This window comes from Anopheles arabiensis, chromosome X (genome assembly GCF_016920715.1).
Source record: "Anopheles arabiensis isolate DONGOLA chromosome X, AaraD3, whole genome shotgun sequence".
In the NCBI taxonomy this organism is placed as follows: domain Eukaryota; kingdom Metazoa; phylum Arthropoda; class Insecta; order Diptera; family Culicidae; genus Anopheles; species Anopheles arabiensis.
In genome coordinates, this window is record NC_053519.1 from 2201022 (window position 1) to 2216854 (window position 15833).

General features: G+C 44.6%; 4 protein-coding genes across 5 annotated transcripts; 3 read left to right on the forward strand and 1 right to left on the reverse strand.

Annotated features, from left to right (window-relative positions):
• Positions 1 to 2459: 2459 nt before the first annotated feature.
• Positions 2460 to 3288, reverse strand: LOC120906447 (gametocyte-specific factor 1 homolog). The gene has a single exon (XM_040318140.1). The coding sequence runs from the start codon at positions 3252 to 3254 to the stop codon at positions 2631 to 2633; it is 624 nt and encodes a 207-aa protein (XP_040174074.1). The 5' UTR covers positions 3255 to 3288; the 3' UTR covers positions 2460 to 2630.
• A 2769-nt stretch (positions 3289 to 6057) lies between these two features.
• Positions 6058 to 7215, forward strand: LOC120906446 (protein dj-1beta-like). The gene is made up of 2 exons (XM_040318139.1): positions 6058 to 6334; positions 6412 to 7215. Exons 1-2 carry the CDS (start codon positions 6239 to 6241, stop codon positions 6952 to 6954), a joined length of 639 nt encoding a protein of 212 aa, XP_040174073.1. The 5' UTR covers positions 6058 to 6238; the 3' UTR covers positions 6955 to 7215.
• A 96-nt stretch (positions 7216 to 7311) lies between these two features.
• LOC120906445 (rhythmically expressed gene 2 protein-like) lies at positions 7312 to 9886 on the forward strand. 2 transcript variants are annotated; one of them, XM_040318138.1, is made up of 4 exons: positions 7312 to 8206; positions 8296 to 8473; positions 8552 to 8737; positions 8810 to 9886. In XM_040318138.1, exons 3-4 carry the CDS (start codon positions 8728 to 8730, stop codon positions 9679 to 9681), a joined length of 882 nt encoding a protein of 293 aa, XP_040174072.1. In that variant the 5' UTR covers positions 7312 to 8206; positions 8296 to 8473; positions 8552 to 8727; the 3' UTR covers positions 9682 to 9886. The 2 variants fall into 2 exon arrangements, with proteins under 2 accessions (XP_040174072.1, XP_040174071.1); XM_040318137.1 differs by having other exon boundaries at positions 7312 to 8473.
• Positions 9887 to 11542: 1656 nt separating this feature from the next.
• LOC120906372 (cell cycle control protein 50A) lies at positions 11543 to 14507 on the forward strand. The gene is made up of 5 exons (XM_040317984.1): positions 11543 to 11808; positions 11941 to 12074; positions 12160 to 12835; positions 13172 to 13337; positions 13409 to 14507. Exons 1-5 carry the CDS (start codon positions 11733 to 11735, stop codon positions 13455 to 13457), a joined length of 1101 nt encoding a protein of 366 aa, XP_040173918.1. The 5' UTR covers positions 11543 to 11732; the 3' UTR covers positions 13458 to 14507.
• Positions 14508 to 15833: the final 1326 nt, after the last annotated feature.

Sequence of the window (15833 nt, forward strand, 5' to 3'; positions counted from 1 at the left end):
AAATCGTTCCGATGTCGTACACTGTGGCTGATTAAGAGATAGACGGTACTTTGCGGATCTATGAAGCTTTTTAACAAGCACCCAGTACTCTCTGGAACCTTGGGGCTGTTTAGCCTGATGTTTATGGTTCATGATGGAACTTCAAGGCTTGTTAAGAAAGTGTACCGAACTTGGTGGAGCTTCATAGCTTTTTAATGCATGACATCGGTACGAGGTGGCTCTTGTCAAAGTGTCAAAGACTGGTGCCGTCAATCGTCTCATGCCATCATCATCTCTGCTGCACAAGTTAGATAAGTTAATTGAAGAAGGGATTTTGAGTGAAGTGATTGTGATTGTACAGTAAACTGTGATACATTTCGTTTAATTTATGAATATTAAGGATTTAAAAATATACACATGTACACAAACAAAACAAATCCTCTTGTTTATTTCATCGATGACGTTTGCTTGAAAATAAAACACAAAGAAAAATAATCCCTGGCACCTTGGCATAAGGAAGCTGCTTAGGCGCTGTTTGAAAGACCCACCTGGAACTTTGATGCTGTTTATCTACTGGAATAGGCGAATTCAAGCAGCGATCTTTAGCATGCCAAAATTGGCTACTTAAGCAATTTTGGCTATTTGGGTTGCATTCCCGAGGAATCCGCGTAACACGAATATTCGCTTAAGTCGAATTTCACGTTTTCCAGCTTGAGTAGATATGGAATAAAGCATTCTTGAAGCAAATTTGACACCCGCAGCGGGTGACACTTTGAAGCCCCATGCGTCAGAATCAAGGTGGATTAAAAATATCAGGTGGTGGATTGGGGCCTTTGGGGGGTCGCCATAGTTGAGGGACTTTACGTCATTTTAGAACCGTTGACCATTGGTTTCCGCACACAAAGCTTAGCAAATATAACAGATTTCTTTGTTATTATGTGCATTTTAGTGTGTCTATTGATTTTATCGAAAAAACGTAATATATTAACAAAAGATTTGATGATTTGTTTATGCACGAAATTTAAAATCATGCTAGCATGAGTTCTAATCTCAAGTAAATTGTCCATGCGGCTCGTAGATAATGAGGGATTAATGTAAAAATTGAAAAAAAAATGATTGTTTAATTTTTATCATCAAAAATGTCGAAAACACAAAGAATTCTAGAATAAATTCACAGAATAACACAAAATAACACACTTTAATGTATGTTTCAATGTTAAATAAGCACTCACAAAGTCCATAATATATTTTCAAAGAATATTTATTCGAAAAAATGGGGTAGATAAATTATATGAACAAATTTAATTAATGTAAACAAAGTTTGAATCCTGGGGACCTTACGTCAAGTGACGAATTGTCAAAATGCACTAGAGTCCACCACCTGATATTTTTAAATCCACCTTGGTAAGAATCAAACAATTTCCAAAATGCACGCCCACACACACCCGCAGTAGCGATTACCGCTACCTAACTCGGGAACAAACTGTACATGAAATATATAAATTGTTAACCAATGATGCTGATATACATTATAATAGATTGTTTTCCAGGATTGTTTGCAGGATACTTTTCCAAATGTCAGAAAAAAATGTACGAAACGAAATGTTATAAAAAGGTTGCATAAATAAGTGCAGTACAAAATACTCTTCAATCTGGTTATATCATTGTAACAGGAAACTAAGCCTGTGTATGAGTCAATTCTGACATCAATTCGATGCCCCCTCGCTCGTGAAACGGCCCGATGACTTCATCCATCGTATTCTGCAATCTACATTAAACCTACAACATAACCTAAAAAAAGTCCTTGTTATACAAAATTTTGTACATCGTTTGTGCATAGCATGAAATGTGCAAGATGCACATCTCAAAATCGCAAAATAGCTATCACATGGCATTATGAATAGGGAATTCTAACATTTGATAACGTTTTCCCAAGATAACTAGCGACGCCCGAACATGCCCAACGCTCTACGTGCAGCATCATGTTTCCAAAGGCGAGCCAACGTGTTTAACATGATCATCGGATACACAAAACAACCTGCGGCCAGCAGAATCTATTCAATTCAGCAGTCTATCAGTCCACTTCAGTTTCAATAATCTAATGCTCAAGCAGAAAGAGCAATAAATTGTTATTGTATTTGTTATCACAAAACTAAAGGAACAATCATATTAACAAACTTAAGAACAAATATGAGAAAACAACCTCCGGCATAACAGGCGAAAAGATATAGATAGGGTTGAAGATAGTTATGGCGCAGCCGATTGTCATACAATTGCTTTTCATAGTTTCGTCACATAAAACCATTTAAGGATGTGTCCATCACATAACAAAGCAATCCTCGACCGAAGAACATAATAATGCTGAAAAAATATGAAAATTTTATTTCGACTGCAATTTGTCTGCTAGGGAACAATCTTTCTTAGTTCGCGTCTGTTCACACAAAAGGCCGATTTGCTGTAGCTTATTTGATTGGGGAATATTTATTTTGACATCATTATGGATGGATACAATGGTTGCGGTACATCTTTTCACACGTCTAAATTTCTACTTGTCCTGCAAAAGAGGGACTCGCTGTTGTAAATTATTTGTAACAATATGAAAAAAAGTTCTGCAATATATGACCTTTTCTGGTTTTTCCAATACACACACATCATGTTTCACGATTTTGAGGAAAAGCGTCACGATTTTTCAGCATTTCAAAACGTTTCCTTTCTGCCTCACGAAATTGTCGTCTTTGAGATTTTGTCTTTTGAGTGGCCTTCCGGATGATCAGATTGCGCACGCAATACTCTTGCGGATTGTACGGCGGCTCATCCATGTCGTCCCAATTTTCCTCCTCGCACAATGAATCGGACGTAGAGCAGTGTGCCCCTTCATCCGGTACACCAGTTCCGGACGGAACCAACGTGCTATCGATCAATCCAGCAGCTACGCTTTGGTCGGACGGAACCAGCGTATTGTCCATCAATCCACCAGTTGCGCCCTGATCAGATGGAACTAGCGTACTATCCATCGACGGATTTGCCGGACACCCGATCGGATACATGAACGATTCGATTTGTCTCCGATCGGGGCAAGTCGTCGTGTGCACTTTCATCTCCTGCTCATTAACGTGGTGCGAGCTGTTGAATGGGCAAATCGCTATCTTGGCATTTGGATGTTGGCGCCGGCACTTGATCAGATGTTTTGCAAAACGCTGCGCAAGAATAGTGTGCGATTTGTTGTAAGGGCACTGAACAACGGCGCCAAAGTTGGTAATTTCGATGGGGTTCATGTTTATTTCGAGCAAAAAAAAACCACAACTTACTTTTCCAAACGCTAACCGCACAATAAAAACCTCGGCGGAACTCGGGCCAGATAAAGCGAAGGAAAGGCGTTCAGAGTCCTAAGCTCCAAACGAAAACGGGTTTATAGAATGAAGTGGGTTTCTGCCCAAAAGGAGCTATAAAACGTGGAGCTATTAAACCGAACCCGATATTTAAATGTATTGGTGTCGATGAGTGTGAAAAATATTGTGCCTTTTTGGAAATCTATGCAATGGTTTTTTTCTGTTCCTTACGATTCTTTATGATACATTTCTAGTTCGATCCGAAATACATGCGAGATTTTATGACCACCGCGTCATGGGTCGGGTAATGAAAGGAAACATTATTTGGTGCACATGCACGTGTTCGGCATGATTGCATTTTTCTCCTAATCTCTTTTCACACGCTGTACGTTCCAATTCTCGGGTTATTTTATTACCCTACGTTGGACCGTGTTGGTCACGCTTATTGACGAACTGAAGCCGTTCCCAACAACGTCTGTTTCAGTGTTGAGAAATATGAATCCTATGAGGAATTTGAATCTTCGAATCCGAATCCCTATTTGGTTTTCGAAGCAATGAGGAAGGAGGTGGAATGTGGCGATCGTAGATCGACACGAGTTTTTCAAATAATTGCTTCGCGCTTCCCAGAAAATCTCAGCAATACCTTAAGGACATCTTTGAGAAATAGAACAAGGTGTATTAAAAATACCAGATTGCGAAAAAGGGCCTTTCGGGCGTCGCTATATGTAAATGACCGTACGTCATTTTAAACCCCGTTAGCCAATGGTTTCCGTAAACAAAACATTGCAAATACAGGCGGTCTCCGAGATACACACTTAATGGGGATCGAAAACGGCCACAAAATACCGCGTATCTCGAATTTCCGCGTAAGTCGAATCTCGTGATTTCGAGCCAAAATATCACTAATTTTCGTATAATTTGTGATTTCAGCTACTATATTAATTATTTGTGAAGTGATACTGACTGAGGGCCGGTCTGGTGGTCGGTCGTCAATTCGTACGACTTAACGACATGCCCGTCATGGGTTCAAGCCCCGAATAGCCCATGCCCCCATACGTAGGACTGACTATCCTGCTATGGTAACAATAAGTCAAAGAAAGCCAAGCTCACTTCACCAGTGGGTACAGGCAGGCCTTGGCCGACAACGGTTGTTGTGCCAAAGAAGAAGATACCGACTGAATACAACCGTTTCAAACCTTTTGAAATGGTTTTTCACATTCGATTTAAAGAGAAATTATTTTACATTTGATAATGTATGTGTCAAATCACTACAATTTGAACGGTTTGAATACTGGGGACCTTAGGCCTCAAATACACAAAGTGTTCCGCAAAAAGAATCCAGACCTTCATCAAAACTTGTTACCAGATTGTCTTGGGCCATTTATATAAAAAAAAACTAGTTAATTTTGCCAGGTTACAGGACTACGCCACTAAATTTCATAAAATCCCTATTATTATAAAGAGAAATTGAAACATGGTCTCACAATCCAATTAAAATAAGGTACTTACGTCGACCCCTTAAGAGACCTAAAACCAAACCCGTGCTAGTCCTGAAACCAATACATCACGATTACTGGTTCAAGAATTGCACATGATCAAATGCCTGTCCTGAACCTGGCTACTGAACCTATGGCGGTACAGGAACCGATACTACTCATACCGGTACAATAACTCATCATGCAATCATACCGGTTTTGGAACCTACCATGAACCTATACCGATACAGAAACTGATCATGAACCCATTCCGGTCTTAGAACTGATTATGAACTCATGCCGGTTCTGGACCATATACTGTACCCATATCAGTTAAAGAACTGCTCATAAACCCATAACGATCCTGGAACCGATCGTGAACCCATGCCGACCCTGGTACCTATCATGAACCTATACCGGCACTGGAACTGATACTGAACCCATACCGCTCCTAGAACTGATCATGAACCTGTCCTGGACCTAATGCTGTACCCATACCAGTCCTAGAACCGATCATGAATCCATACCGGTCCTAGAACTGATCATGAGCCCATACCGATCCTGGAACTGATACTGTACCCATACCGGTCCTAGAACTGATCATAAACCCATACCGGTCTTGGAACGTATCATGCACCCATACCGGTCCTGGAATCGATAAAAACCCATACCGATCCAGAAATAGCACGCGATTTTATTTATTTTGTTCAACAGTACCTGGAACTGTTCCCGATTCGGATTCAGAACGATTATTGAATACATGGTCTGGTTTCGAAACCGATACAGTTCCAATTCCAGCCGACAAACCATACCCGGTATTACATGTGCAGCGTAGGAAAAGTGTAGGAATTAGCGTTGGAGATTTAGTAGAATTTGTATAGTGATATAGTGATGTAATAGATAAAAGTTTATTTCCAGCATCGTAACGTCAGTATTAACACGAGTACGGTTACAAAAAATTGGCTTAAGGATAAGAAAAAAGAACTTATATCGACCCTCCCCAAATTTTGATCTAGTCGGTAGAAAATATTGAAAGAATACTACTTTTTTTAAACAAGCTCGCAAATGTCAATTACCATTTTTGTGATGTTGAAAGAAGCAAGTCTAATTTACTAACACATAAAATCCGGCTTTCAACACACTTGATCACACTCAAATCCTCAAATTTCGGACTTTTCGAGCACTAATCGAGCAGATATGGCAAAACAATTTCGAGCAAATGCCAGTTGGGAAAATAAATGTTTCACTGCTCGATGCAGCAGTACGGTGATGTGCTTTAACAACTGTACCGAAACGTCAACGGTCCCCGAAAAAGCTTCTTATCGCCGCTGACCTTCACCGTAGACCAAAACAACAGATCCCGGTCTGGCCGGTACCGGACAGCAGTTTTCCGTGAATTTTCTGGTCTACAAAGCCCATCACTTTTCGTAAAAAACAACAACAACCCACAGCGTTATGATGGCAGCAACCAAGCGCGCCCTTGCCCTGATCGCCCGCGGTTCGGAGGAGATGGAGCTCGTCATTACCGTCGATGTGCTGCGCCGCTGTAATGTAAGACACCAGATGCCGTAACGCTTGCACTCCTGCTGACTTACCCGTCTCACTTCACCCTTTATCGCGCATTGCAGGTCGAGGTTACCGTTGCGCTGGTGCAGGAGGCGGAGGGCACAGCGGCCGGCAATACCGAGCCGCTCGTGGCCTGCTGCTCCCGCGGCGTTAACGTGAAGGCGGACACCACGCTGCAGGCGTACTTGGAGCAGCAGGCCACCACCGATGACGGCCTGCCGGATGCCATCATCCTCCCTGGGGGGCTCGAGGGTGCGAAAGCGATGGCCCAAGCGCCGGCGGTCGGCGCACTGCTGGAGCGCCAGGCCCGGGTCGGCAAGCTGGTCGCGGCCATCTGTGCCGCGCCGACGGTGCTGGCCGCCCACGGCAAGCTGTTCGCCGGCCGGCGTCTCACCTCCTACCCGTCCTTCCGGGAGAAGCTGCAGGCGGATGGGTACCGGTGGGAGGAACCGGCGGCCGGCGGTCTCGGGCGGGTCGTGCGGGACGAGAACCTCATCACCAGCCTCGGGCCGGCCACCACGTTCGACTTTGGGCTGGCGATCGGGGCGGCACTGGTCGGGCAGGAGGTGGCCGACAAGGTTGCCGCCGGTCTGCTCTACAAGTGAGGCGGTCGAAGAAGGGGCCGCGGGGGACGAAACGATGCGGACGAAAAGTTTCTCTAGTGTGTGTGTTTTTGTGAGTGCGCGTGTGTTACTTTTGGGGACTATTAGCAGCGAAGACCAAACATTGGAAAAAAGCGATTTTAGGAATCAGCTTGGGCTAATTTAAATGTGGACAGTTTGTTTTTGGTTTTGTTTGAATGAGCCAACACAGAATAATATGATTATCAAACTCATTGAAAAATAAAGCCAGTTTGCAATAGTTGAGATATTTGTCACTTAATGTGTAAAACTTGCCATAAATTAAATATTAAATGTATAATGATTACATTTCTTTTTAAAAGTTAAAGGTCAGGTCAGGTTAACCAGCCACTCTGAAGAGCAATCAAATCATTCTTTTCATTTTTCTTATGTTTTTTCTTCATCAATGTATCACAATTGAACTCTGAACTAGATTAAAATTCAAATCCATTCTAACCTGCTCAACATTATCACCATACAAATCACTTAATTAACCTTTAACTCTACGGCCTGATACCCGCGGATATTATTTTCATTTTCAAACTGGAATAACTTTTAATTGAAATATGATAACTATTTTTTTCACGTATCTTTAGGTAATTTAATTCTTTTAAAGGGCGCATGTTAACATATTTTTCAAAACTTCCCAAATATATATTTTTTTTCATTTTCTTTTAATTCCCCTTGTCTCTTAGGCCGGGCGTAGAGAGAGCCCGGATATCCGATACATTTTGTATGAGAAGTGATACATTTTAATTTTAAAACTTTCATAACTTATGGTGTAATTAATATTAAAATTGATTGAATGATAAAATCGTCAGTCTTATGTACTTTGTTGAAGAAGAATAGAATAGAATAGAAAATGAATAGAAAAGCAAAAGTTTTGCGTTAAAAAAAATTAATAATATTAAACGAGTCTATAAAAATCCCATTTTTCCTCTAAAGTAAATAAGACTAATGTCCGCATCTTGTTACCAAATTTGAAATGTGAATTTTCTACGCAACAAAAGTTATTGAAGATTTAATACGAAAAACAATAACTTTCCATACAAAAAATGTATGGAAACGTAGAGGCGAAGGAGTAAATTTGGTCATAGAGATAACGGTTAAACATTAATGTGGTCTTTTTGAATCGTGGATTCTGCGTAAAATGTGGCCCGAGGACCTCCAATAATGGTTGGTCTGCCCTGCCCATACCATACTGTACACTAGCATAGTCGCAGAATGGAGTGCAAAAGTATGGTGCCGTGGAGATTAACTTCCTTTTCAGCAATAATAACCGTAGTGTGGATCGTTTTCTTCTCGTTTCAAACCGTTTCTTATCAGCAAACATAAGAAAAGCAAATGCTAAAGAAGAAGAGATGCAAATTTTCGTTCACCATGTAAGGTGCATCGCATTGCCCGAGCGATAGACACACTTGCATTCTCGCTGTCGGGCCGATTACAGTCAGGAACTACATTTGACAAATCAGCTGTTTTCGCTCCGGCTCGTTGTTGTTCGGGGGTGAGTGTTTGTTGCCACATTTAGGTTGCTCTTGAAATTCAAGCGTATTTGTTTTCGATTTTCCACCATTTTCTCCAGGCTTTGGTGCATTTATTTCCTCTGGCCACAGTACGATGGGATGGTGAGACGGCGCCGTGTTGTTGTGGTGCTGCATTATGTAATGTGTAAATAGGCGAACCGGTGTGCCAGTGACAGCAAACAGCGTCCAAGCGACCACAACAAATCTCCTCTCCCCGTTCCGCGACAAGCGGAAGATGAACCACTGTAAGTATGGGAGAGGGAACGAACGCACCCCCCGATTACCCACGGTTTTCCTCTGCTCATTCCACTCCCCAGTTCGGAACAATCTGGCCCGGTTCCGGCTGATCACGTTCGACGTGACCGACACGCTGCTGGAGTACGCGGTTCGCCCGGAGCGGCACTACGCCCATGTCATCAACGGTGTGCTGGAGCCGCGGCTCGGGCTTACGCTGCGCGAGGACCAGATTGGCCCCGCGTTCGGGCGCTGCTTCCGGGCGATGAAGCAACAGTACCCGAACTTCGGGGCCGAGCGTCGCCTCCCGACCGGCAGCGAGGAAGGCTGGCGCTGGTGGTGGCGCACGCTGGTCGAGCGCGTGGTAGTGGACGCCGCGGCCACCGGCACCGACCGCCATCGGGCCATCCCGGCGCCGCTCCTGCGCGCCATCGCGGAGCAGCTGATCGACGACTACACGTACGACGGGCGGCGGGTCTGCTGGCGGCAGCGGCCCGGCGTGGACGAGCTGCTGGCCAAGCTGCGCCAGCCGGCCGCACCCACCCGCACGCTCGGCATCGTGTCCAACTTCGATCCCCGGCTGGAGATCATACTGCGCAACAATGGCATCACACCGGGGCAGCCCGGGGTCGTCGACTTTGTGGTGACCAGCTACGAGGCGCGGGTGGAAAAACCGAGCGCGGCCATATTCGAAGCGGCGCTGCGGCGCGCGAACCAAGTGCGCCCGGCGCCGGCTGGGCAGGAGATCCGGCCGGACGAGGCGCTGCACATTGGCAACCTGTGCCGGGAGGACTATGGGGGGGCGCGCAGTGCCGGCTGGTGTGCGCTGCTCGTTAACGTGCCACCGAACGCGAAGAACCGGCAGCTGCTGGCGACCATCCCGAGCGGGCACGTTTTCACCGGGCTGCCGGAGCTGCAGCGGCGGCTGGAGCAGGCGGAGCCGTTGGAATGGTGACGAGAGTACCGAGGAGGGAGTTGTTTTCTTCTTGTTTTTGTAAGGATGTACAAATTTGGATACACATTGTAAGAGTGACATGAGGCTCAAATAGGTAGATTTTTGCTAGAATTATATTGTTGTAGCAAGTAAAAGCGGCTTGAAGGACGCAACGATGAAAACGATATTTTTTGTGAGGAATGAAGTGTAAAAAGTAAAAGCCACACGTTGTCCTATTTTGTGTTTTAATCGCCTGAATTGCTTCGCGAAACTTCCTGAAGTCATCGATTGGTTTGGAACTGATCTCGTGTACATTCTGATTCAGGATCTAAATTTGAACTCGAACATATCTTGGTATCGGAACTAGTAATATAACATCCCGAGTCGGAATCGATCTAGGAATCGCAACCTGTTCCGGAAACGGAATTAGAATTGACTCCAGAATTGGAATTAGCTCCGCGAATCAGTTCTTGAATTGAAATGAGATTTTTCAGAAACGAAATCAGTCCTCAAATCTTTATGAGAATTGATCGTTTACAAGTAAATTTGGTTTCTTTGCGGCTATAAGTACAAAGAAACATTCTACCCAAACGTCTATTCTTATGGAGATGCTGCAACCGACTTCAAATCCAAAGATCCAAATCCAAAGATCCAAAGATCCAAGATCCTGTCTCGAATTTTTTTTTAAAATGAGGTACCTAGGCGACGCCTTATGAGACCTAAAACCAAACCCATACTGGTCCTGAAACCAATACACCACGTTTACTGGTTCAAGAATTGCACATGATCAAATTCCGGTCCTGAACCTGGCTACTGAACCTATGCCGGTCCAGGAACCGATACTACTCATACCGGTACAAGAACTCATCATGCACTCATACCGGTCTTGGAACCTACCACCTACCAACCTACCTGGAACTGATACTGACCCCATAATAGTCCTGGAACTGATCATGTACCTATACCGATCCTGGAACTGATACTGTACTCATACCAGTCCTAGAACTGATCATGAATCCGTACCGGTCCTGGAGCTGATACTGAACTCATACCGGTCCTAGAACTATCATAAACCCATACTGGTACTGGAACCGATAATGAACCCATACCAGTCCTAGAACCGATCATGAATCCATACCGATCCTGGCACTGAGCGGGTTCATGCTCATACCGGTTCATACCGGTACTGGAACTGATACTGAACCCATACCGGTCCAGTAATAGCTCGCAATTTCATTTATTTTCTAAAACAGTACCTGGAACTGTTCCGGGTTCGGATTCGGAACGATACTTGAATACGTGATCTTGATATGGAACCGATACATTTCAAGTTCCAGTCGACAAATCATACCCAGTATTACATGTGCAGCGTAGGAAATAGCGTTGGAAATTTTATAGAATTTATATAGTGATAACATTATTGTATAATAAATATTGAAAATGAAACTAATAGCCCGCAATGCCATTCTGATTACTCAGGCCAAATAATTCAATCTGCATGGTTTTAGAAAACGGTTTGAGGTTGCACAACTTTTGAAATAGAAACTATAAGTTTAACTACACACACTACTGTTGATATCATGACAAAATTAATGATTTAATCGAAACTAAACCCCCTTACTACATGCAGTTTCCTAAGCAGAGGCTGGTGGTTATGGAAGTCAAGAGGTGCAAAGAGAAATTGAAAAAAAAGTTCAAGCAAACGGCATTGGAAGGTGGTTTTTTTGAAATAAACAATAATGTAACAGACACATGACCATCTGGCGCTCCCACTATCCGCCTCTGATGTTCGAAAACGTCTGCTTGGGCGAGCTTTTTCCCCCCTGCAAGCTTTGCTTTGACGTTTCTGCGAAAAAACAAAAAAAGAAACAACAAAAACACTCACATACACACACACACACTCACTCAGGTGCGTCATACTGTGTGCGAAGCTTGTGGTGAAAATTCAGTCCAACTGGCTCGATCAATATTTTGCATTTCCTCCGCCACTGCAATCAAAAGTGTTCCCCGTGAAGGGTTTCCGCAAGCAAACCGAACGCGCTCACGCACGGAAAGGCAAGCAGTGAGCAACGATGGCTGCTATAATAAGCCAGGCCATGCCCGATACGGTGGACGGGGCCGAGATACCCAAGTCGAAACGACCTTCAGGTAAGCGCCCTGGAGCGCGCGCCCTACCTTCTTTTGTGACATACGAAACCGTGCTCGTGTCAGCGTGTTTGTGTGTGTGTGTGTGTGTGTGTGTATGATAAGGAGACTTTTTTTTGTTTTTTGTTCTTGCAGATTCCGCGTTCAAACAGCAGCGACTTCCGGCCTGGCAGCCCGTCCTGACCGCTGGCACGGTACTGCCAGCCTTTTTCCTCATCGGCGTGCTGTTCATACCGATCGGTGTGCTGCTGCTGCTGTCGTCCAATTCCGTAAGTAGCCCTGCCCTGGAGCCTGCTACGTGCCCTGGCAATCTAACACTCCCCCCTCCCCCTTTTTGACCCTCGCGCCACACAGATTAACGAGTTCGTGTACGACTACACGCACTGCATGCCGGACACGGGCAACCAGAGCTGCGCAGAGCTGATCAGCGCCGCCCCGGGCACGAGCTGCTCCTGCACGATCCACTTCGAGCTGGAGAAGGACTTCCACGACAAGGTGTACCTGTACTACGGGCTCACGAACTACTACCAGAACCATCGGCGGTACGTGAAGTCGCGCGACGACGACCAGCTGCTCGGGCGCCTGTCGCCCATCCCGTCCAGCGACTGTGCGCCGTTCGCGTACGCAGACGACGACGAGCGCGTCCCGATCGCACCGTGCGGTGCCATCGCCAACTCGCTGTTCAGCGACAAGTTCGAGCTGTTCTCGCAGACGATCGGCACGCCGGTGCCGCTGCTGCAGACGGAGATCGCGTGGCCGTCCGACCGGCAGATCAAGTTCCGCAACCCGGACGGCGACCTGCGCGAGGCGCTGCGCGGCTTCAGCCGCCCGAAGGCGTGGACCCGCGAGCTGTGGGAGCTGGACGAGACGAACAAGGACAACAACGGCTTCCAGAACGAGGACCTGATCGTGTGGATGCGGACGGCCGCGCTGCCCACGTTCCGCAAGCTGCACCGGCGGATCGACCACTCGCACGAACACTTCCGGGAGGGGCTGATGAGCGGCAACTACTCGCTCACGGTGAAGTACTGTGAGTAATCGGGGACGCCTGTCCGGTAGTGTTGGGTACATCTGGGTTGGGTAAATCCTTGAAGATTCATGTATCGTTTGGGATTCATGTATCCTTGAAGTTTCATGATTTTGATTTTTTAGATTGATAAATCCTTGGAGATTCACGAATCTTTGAAGAGTCGATTCGACATACAGATCACTCATCACTGAAGATTCATCTGAATGAATCTCAACGAAAGACGCATGAAACTCAACACTACTGTCCACGCTGTTGGGTGCAATACTAATACAACCAACTTTCTGTTATTTTTTCTTTTTTTTTTTTTTTTGCTGCTCACTCGGTGCCCCCCCTCAGCGTACTCGGTGATTGAGTTCGAGGGCACGAAGAAGTTCATCCTGTCGACGACCTCGATTCTGGGCGGCAAGAACCCGTTCCTCGGCTTCGCCTACATCGTGGTCGGTAGCGTCTGTCTTCTGCTCGGCTGCGTGCTGCTCATCATCCATCTGAAGTGCAGCAAATCGTAAGTTTGGGGACTGGACCTTGGGACCTTGATGGTTTGAATATTCTAAAGCTCTGCTCTCACATTTGCAGTAACGGCGGCATCAGCAGCGTACACCAACGGTCCTCCTCGCGCCCATAGGAGTTACTGTGCCTGACCGGGGAAGTGAGCGACTCGTTGGGGCTTTGAGTATTAATTTATTGGCCTTCTTCTTTTATGCGATTCCATGTTTGATTGTTGTTAAATCTTTTTTTTCCATTTGTGGATGGGCAGCAGTTGGTTGGTTGTGTTTAGTAGCAGTAGCAGTTTTGAAATGGTGACCGAATAGTGACGATACAAACGGCGGAAGCTAGGACAATTACGTTACGAGAGAGGAGTAAAAAGTTGGGTGGAAATTTGGTTCGGTTTTTGGGAGGGTTTTTTTTAAATAGAACAATAGAATCGCCAGCATTTTGCACTTGATTCGATCATTACCTTGCCACTATCTATCTCTCTCTCTAATCAAGAAGCAGCGGTGTTCTAAAGGGCGTTGTTTGAAGAAGTAATTGCAGGGACGAATGACAGGCAGCAGCGTTAGTGTACAGCTTCCGCACCAACATTACACCTACGGCATAATCTAAAGCGCGTTCTTTGCACGTTTTTCTTCACCAATTAGGCCCCGAATCAAATATATAGGGGGTTTGAGGATAGTAAAACAACAAAAACAAACAAATACATACATAGTATACAGTATAGTATTCTAATAAGTGTCCTTACAGCACGTGTCGGTGTATTTAAATATAATTAAAGTTGAATGTAAGGGGAAAGTGTTGCACGCGTTTCGGTAATAGCTGCCCCCAGACCCTCCCACCTTTCCCCCTCAATGCCCAATTTTTGGTTTTGTTTGCGTTACTTCAGGAACAGTGTACGTGTGTACGAATTGTTGATCATCAAATGTTACCAAAACTAGCGAAGAATAGTGATACCCCGTCGCTTACCGCCTAGCGCCTCGGATCGAAAGGCGCACTGTAGGGCCCTGCCTGTGTATAACGCGCCTAGCTGCAGCATGCAGTAGAACAAAGAGCAAGCAAAGCAAAACAAAAAAAGAAGATACAAATACTATACCATATATGGAAGCTGTCGTTACTTAAACTAAAGACGAAGCACTATTCAAGCTCGGGAATAAATATATTTAAATCAAAAAAATTGAAATATCAAAAAGTTGTCACAAATGTTATTTCATTCGTTTTGGGAATCGTCTTCGGTGACATTGTTTCGTTCAAACAAAAGCAGTTCTTTTGATTTCGTTTGTTTCCCGTATCCATAATTTGAACTCTAGACTTAGTGTTAGCCTAGAGTGACCAACGAATGGTTTTATCATTTTCTTATTTTTCACTATTTTACTACGACAGATTTTAATACTAATTTAATAGACGTGGAAAATCGCTCGAGAGTAAAATGCACATGGCTCTGGATTGCTAAAATGTTTGCTCTAAGCTGAGGCGCAAGTGGTTGGCAGCTTGAGGGCCCGGATGTTAATTTGATTGGCATTTTGGCCCGAAATTATGCATCATTATTAATTAAATTGTTTAATGAATTATTAAATTATTAAAAAAAAAACTTGAAAAAAATGTAAAAGATTCGTTTCTTACGCCTATTTCAGGCCCAGAACTGGCCAAATGGATATGTTCTCAACATATTGCATACATACAAGCGCGTACGTTTCTGTACAATTTGTAAATCCTCAAAACAAAAACAAAACATCAGCGGGAGTTAATTAATCTGCATAAGTTATTGATTATACGTGCTGCTACTTTTTTAACCAGCACTGTATACATTGAGGCTGTTGGGCAATTGCCATGTTTTGTGATTCGTCGATGATGGTACAATGTTCGCCGCGTTTGTTCGCTTCGCCTGCAACGCATATGGTTGGTAACCGACCGTACCGAACAGTGTCGAACCAACTGTCATTTATTGTCGCTCAATTTGACAGTTCATACATGGAAGACTTGAATGGGTGCGTGAAATATTTCAGCATTACGTCATTGCAGTGATGGGAAAAATAAAGTTTTCGTCGGAATCGAAGCTAGCCGGCTCCGATGTTTCCTGGAATCGATTCCGAATAGTAGGTCCAGCATCAGTTTCTAGAATCGTTTCCGGAATCAGTATTTGCACCGGAATCGGAATCGGTTCCGGAATAGGTTCCGGAGTCGGCTTCTCCGGGATAGGAAAGGCTGCAAAACAAGCACTTTCCAGTGTAGAAATATGTTTTTTGGTCAAACGAAGCGATTTTTAATTTTGCTCTTTGAATAAAAATACAAAAAAAAAAAAAAACATTGACGGATGAATCACAGGCCTTAACATGCCTCCGTACAACCAATTTATTGAATTCAGTAGAGTTTTTTTTTCAAATAGTTCAACGTATGGGGAACACGGTCCCCCAACCAAACTAGGAAGCCGGATTCCTAAAGTATGCGACCCGCGAGTTTCCTCTGCCAGGTTCGCGGAAACATTTTATCGTGATATTCGGATTGTTTC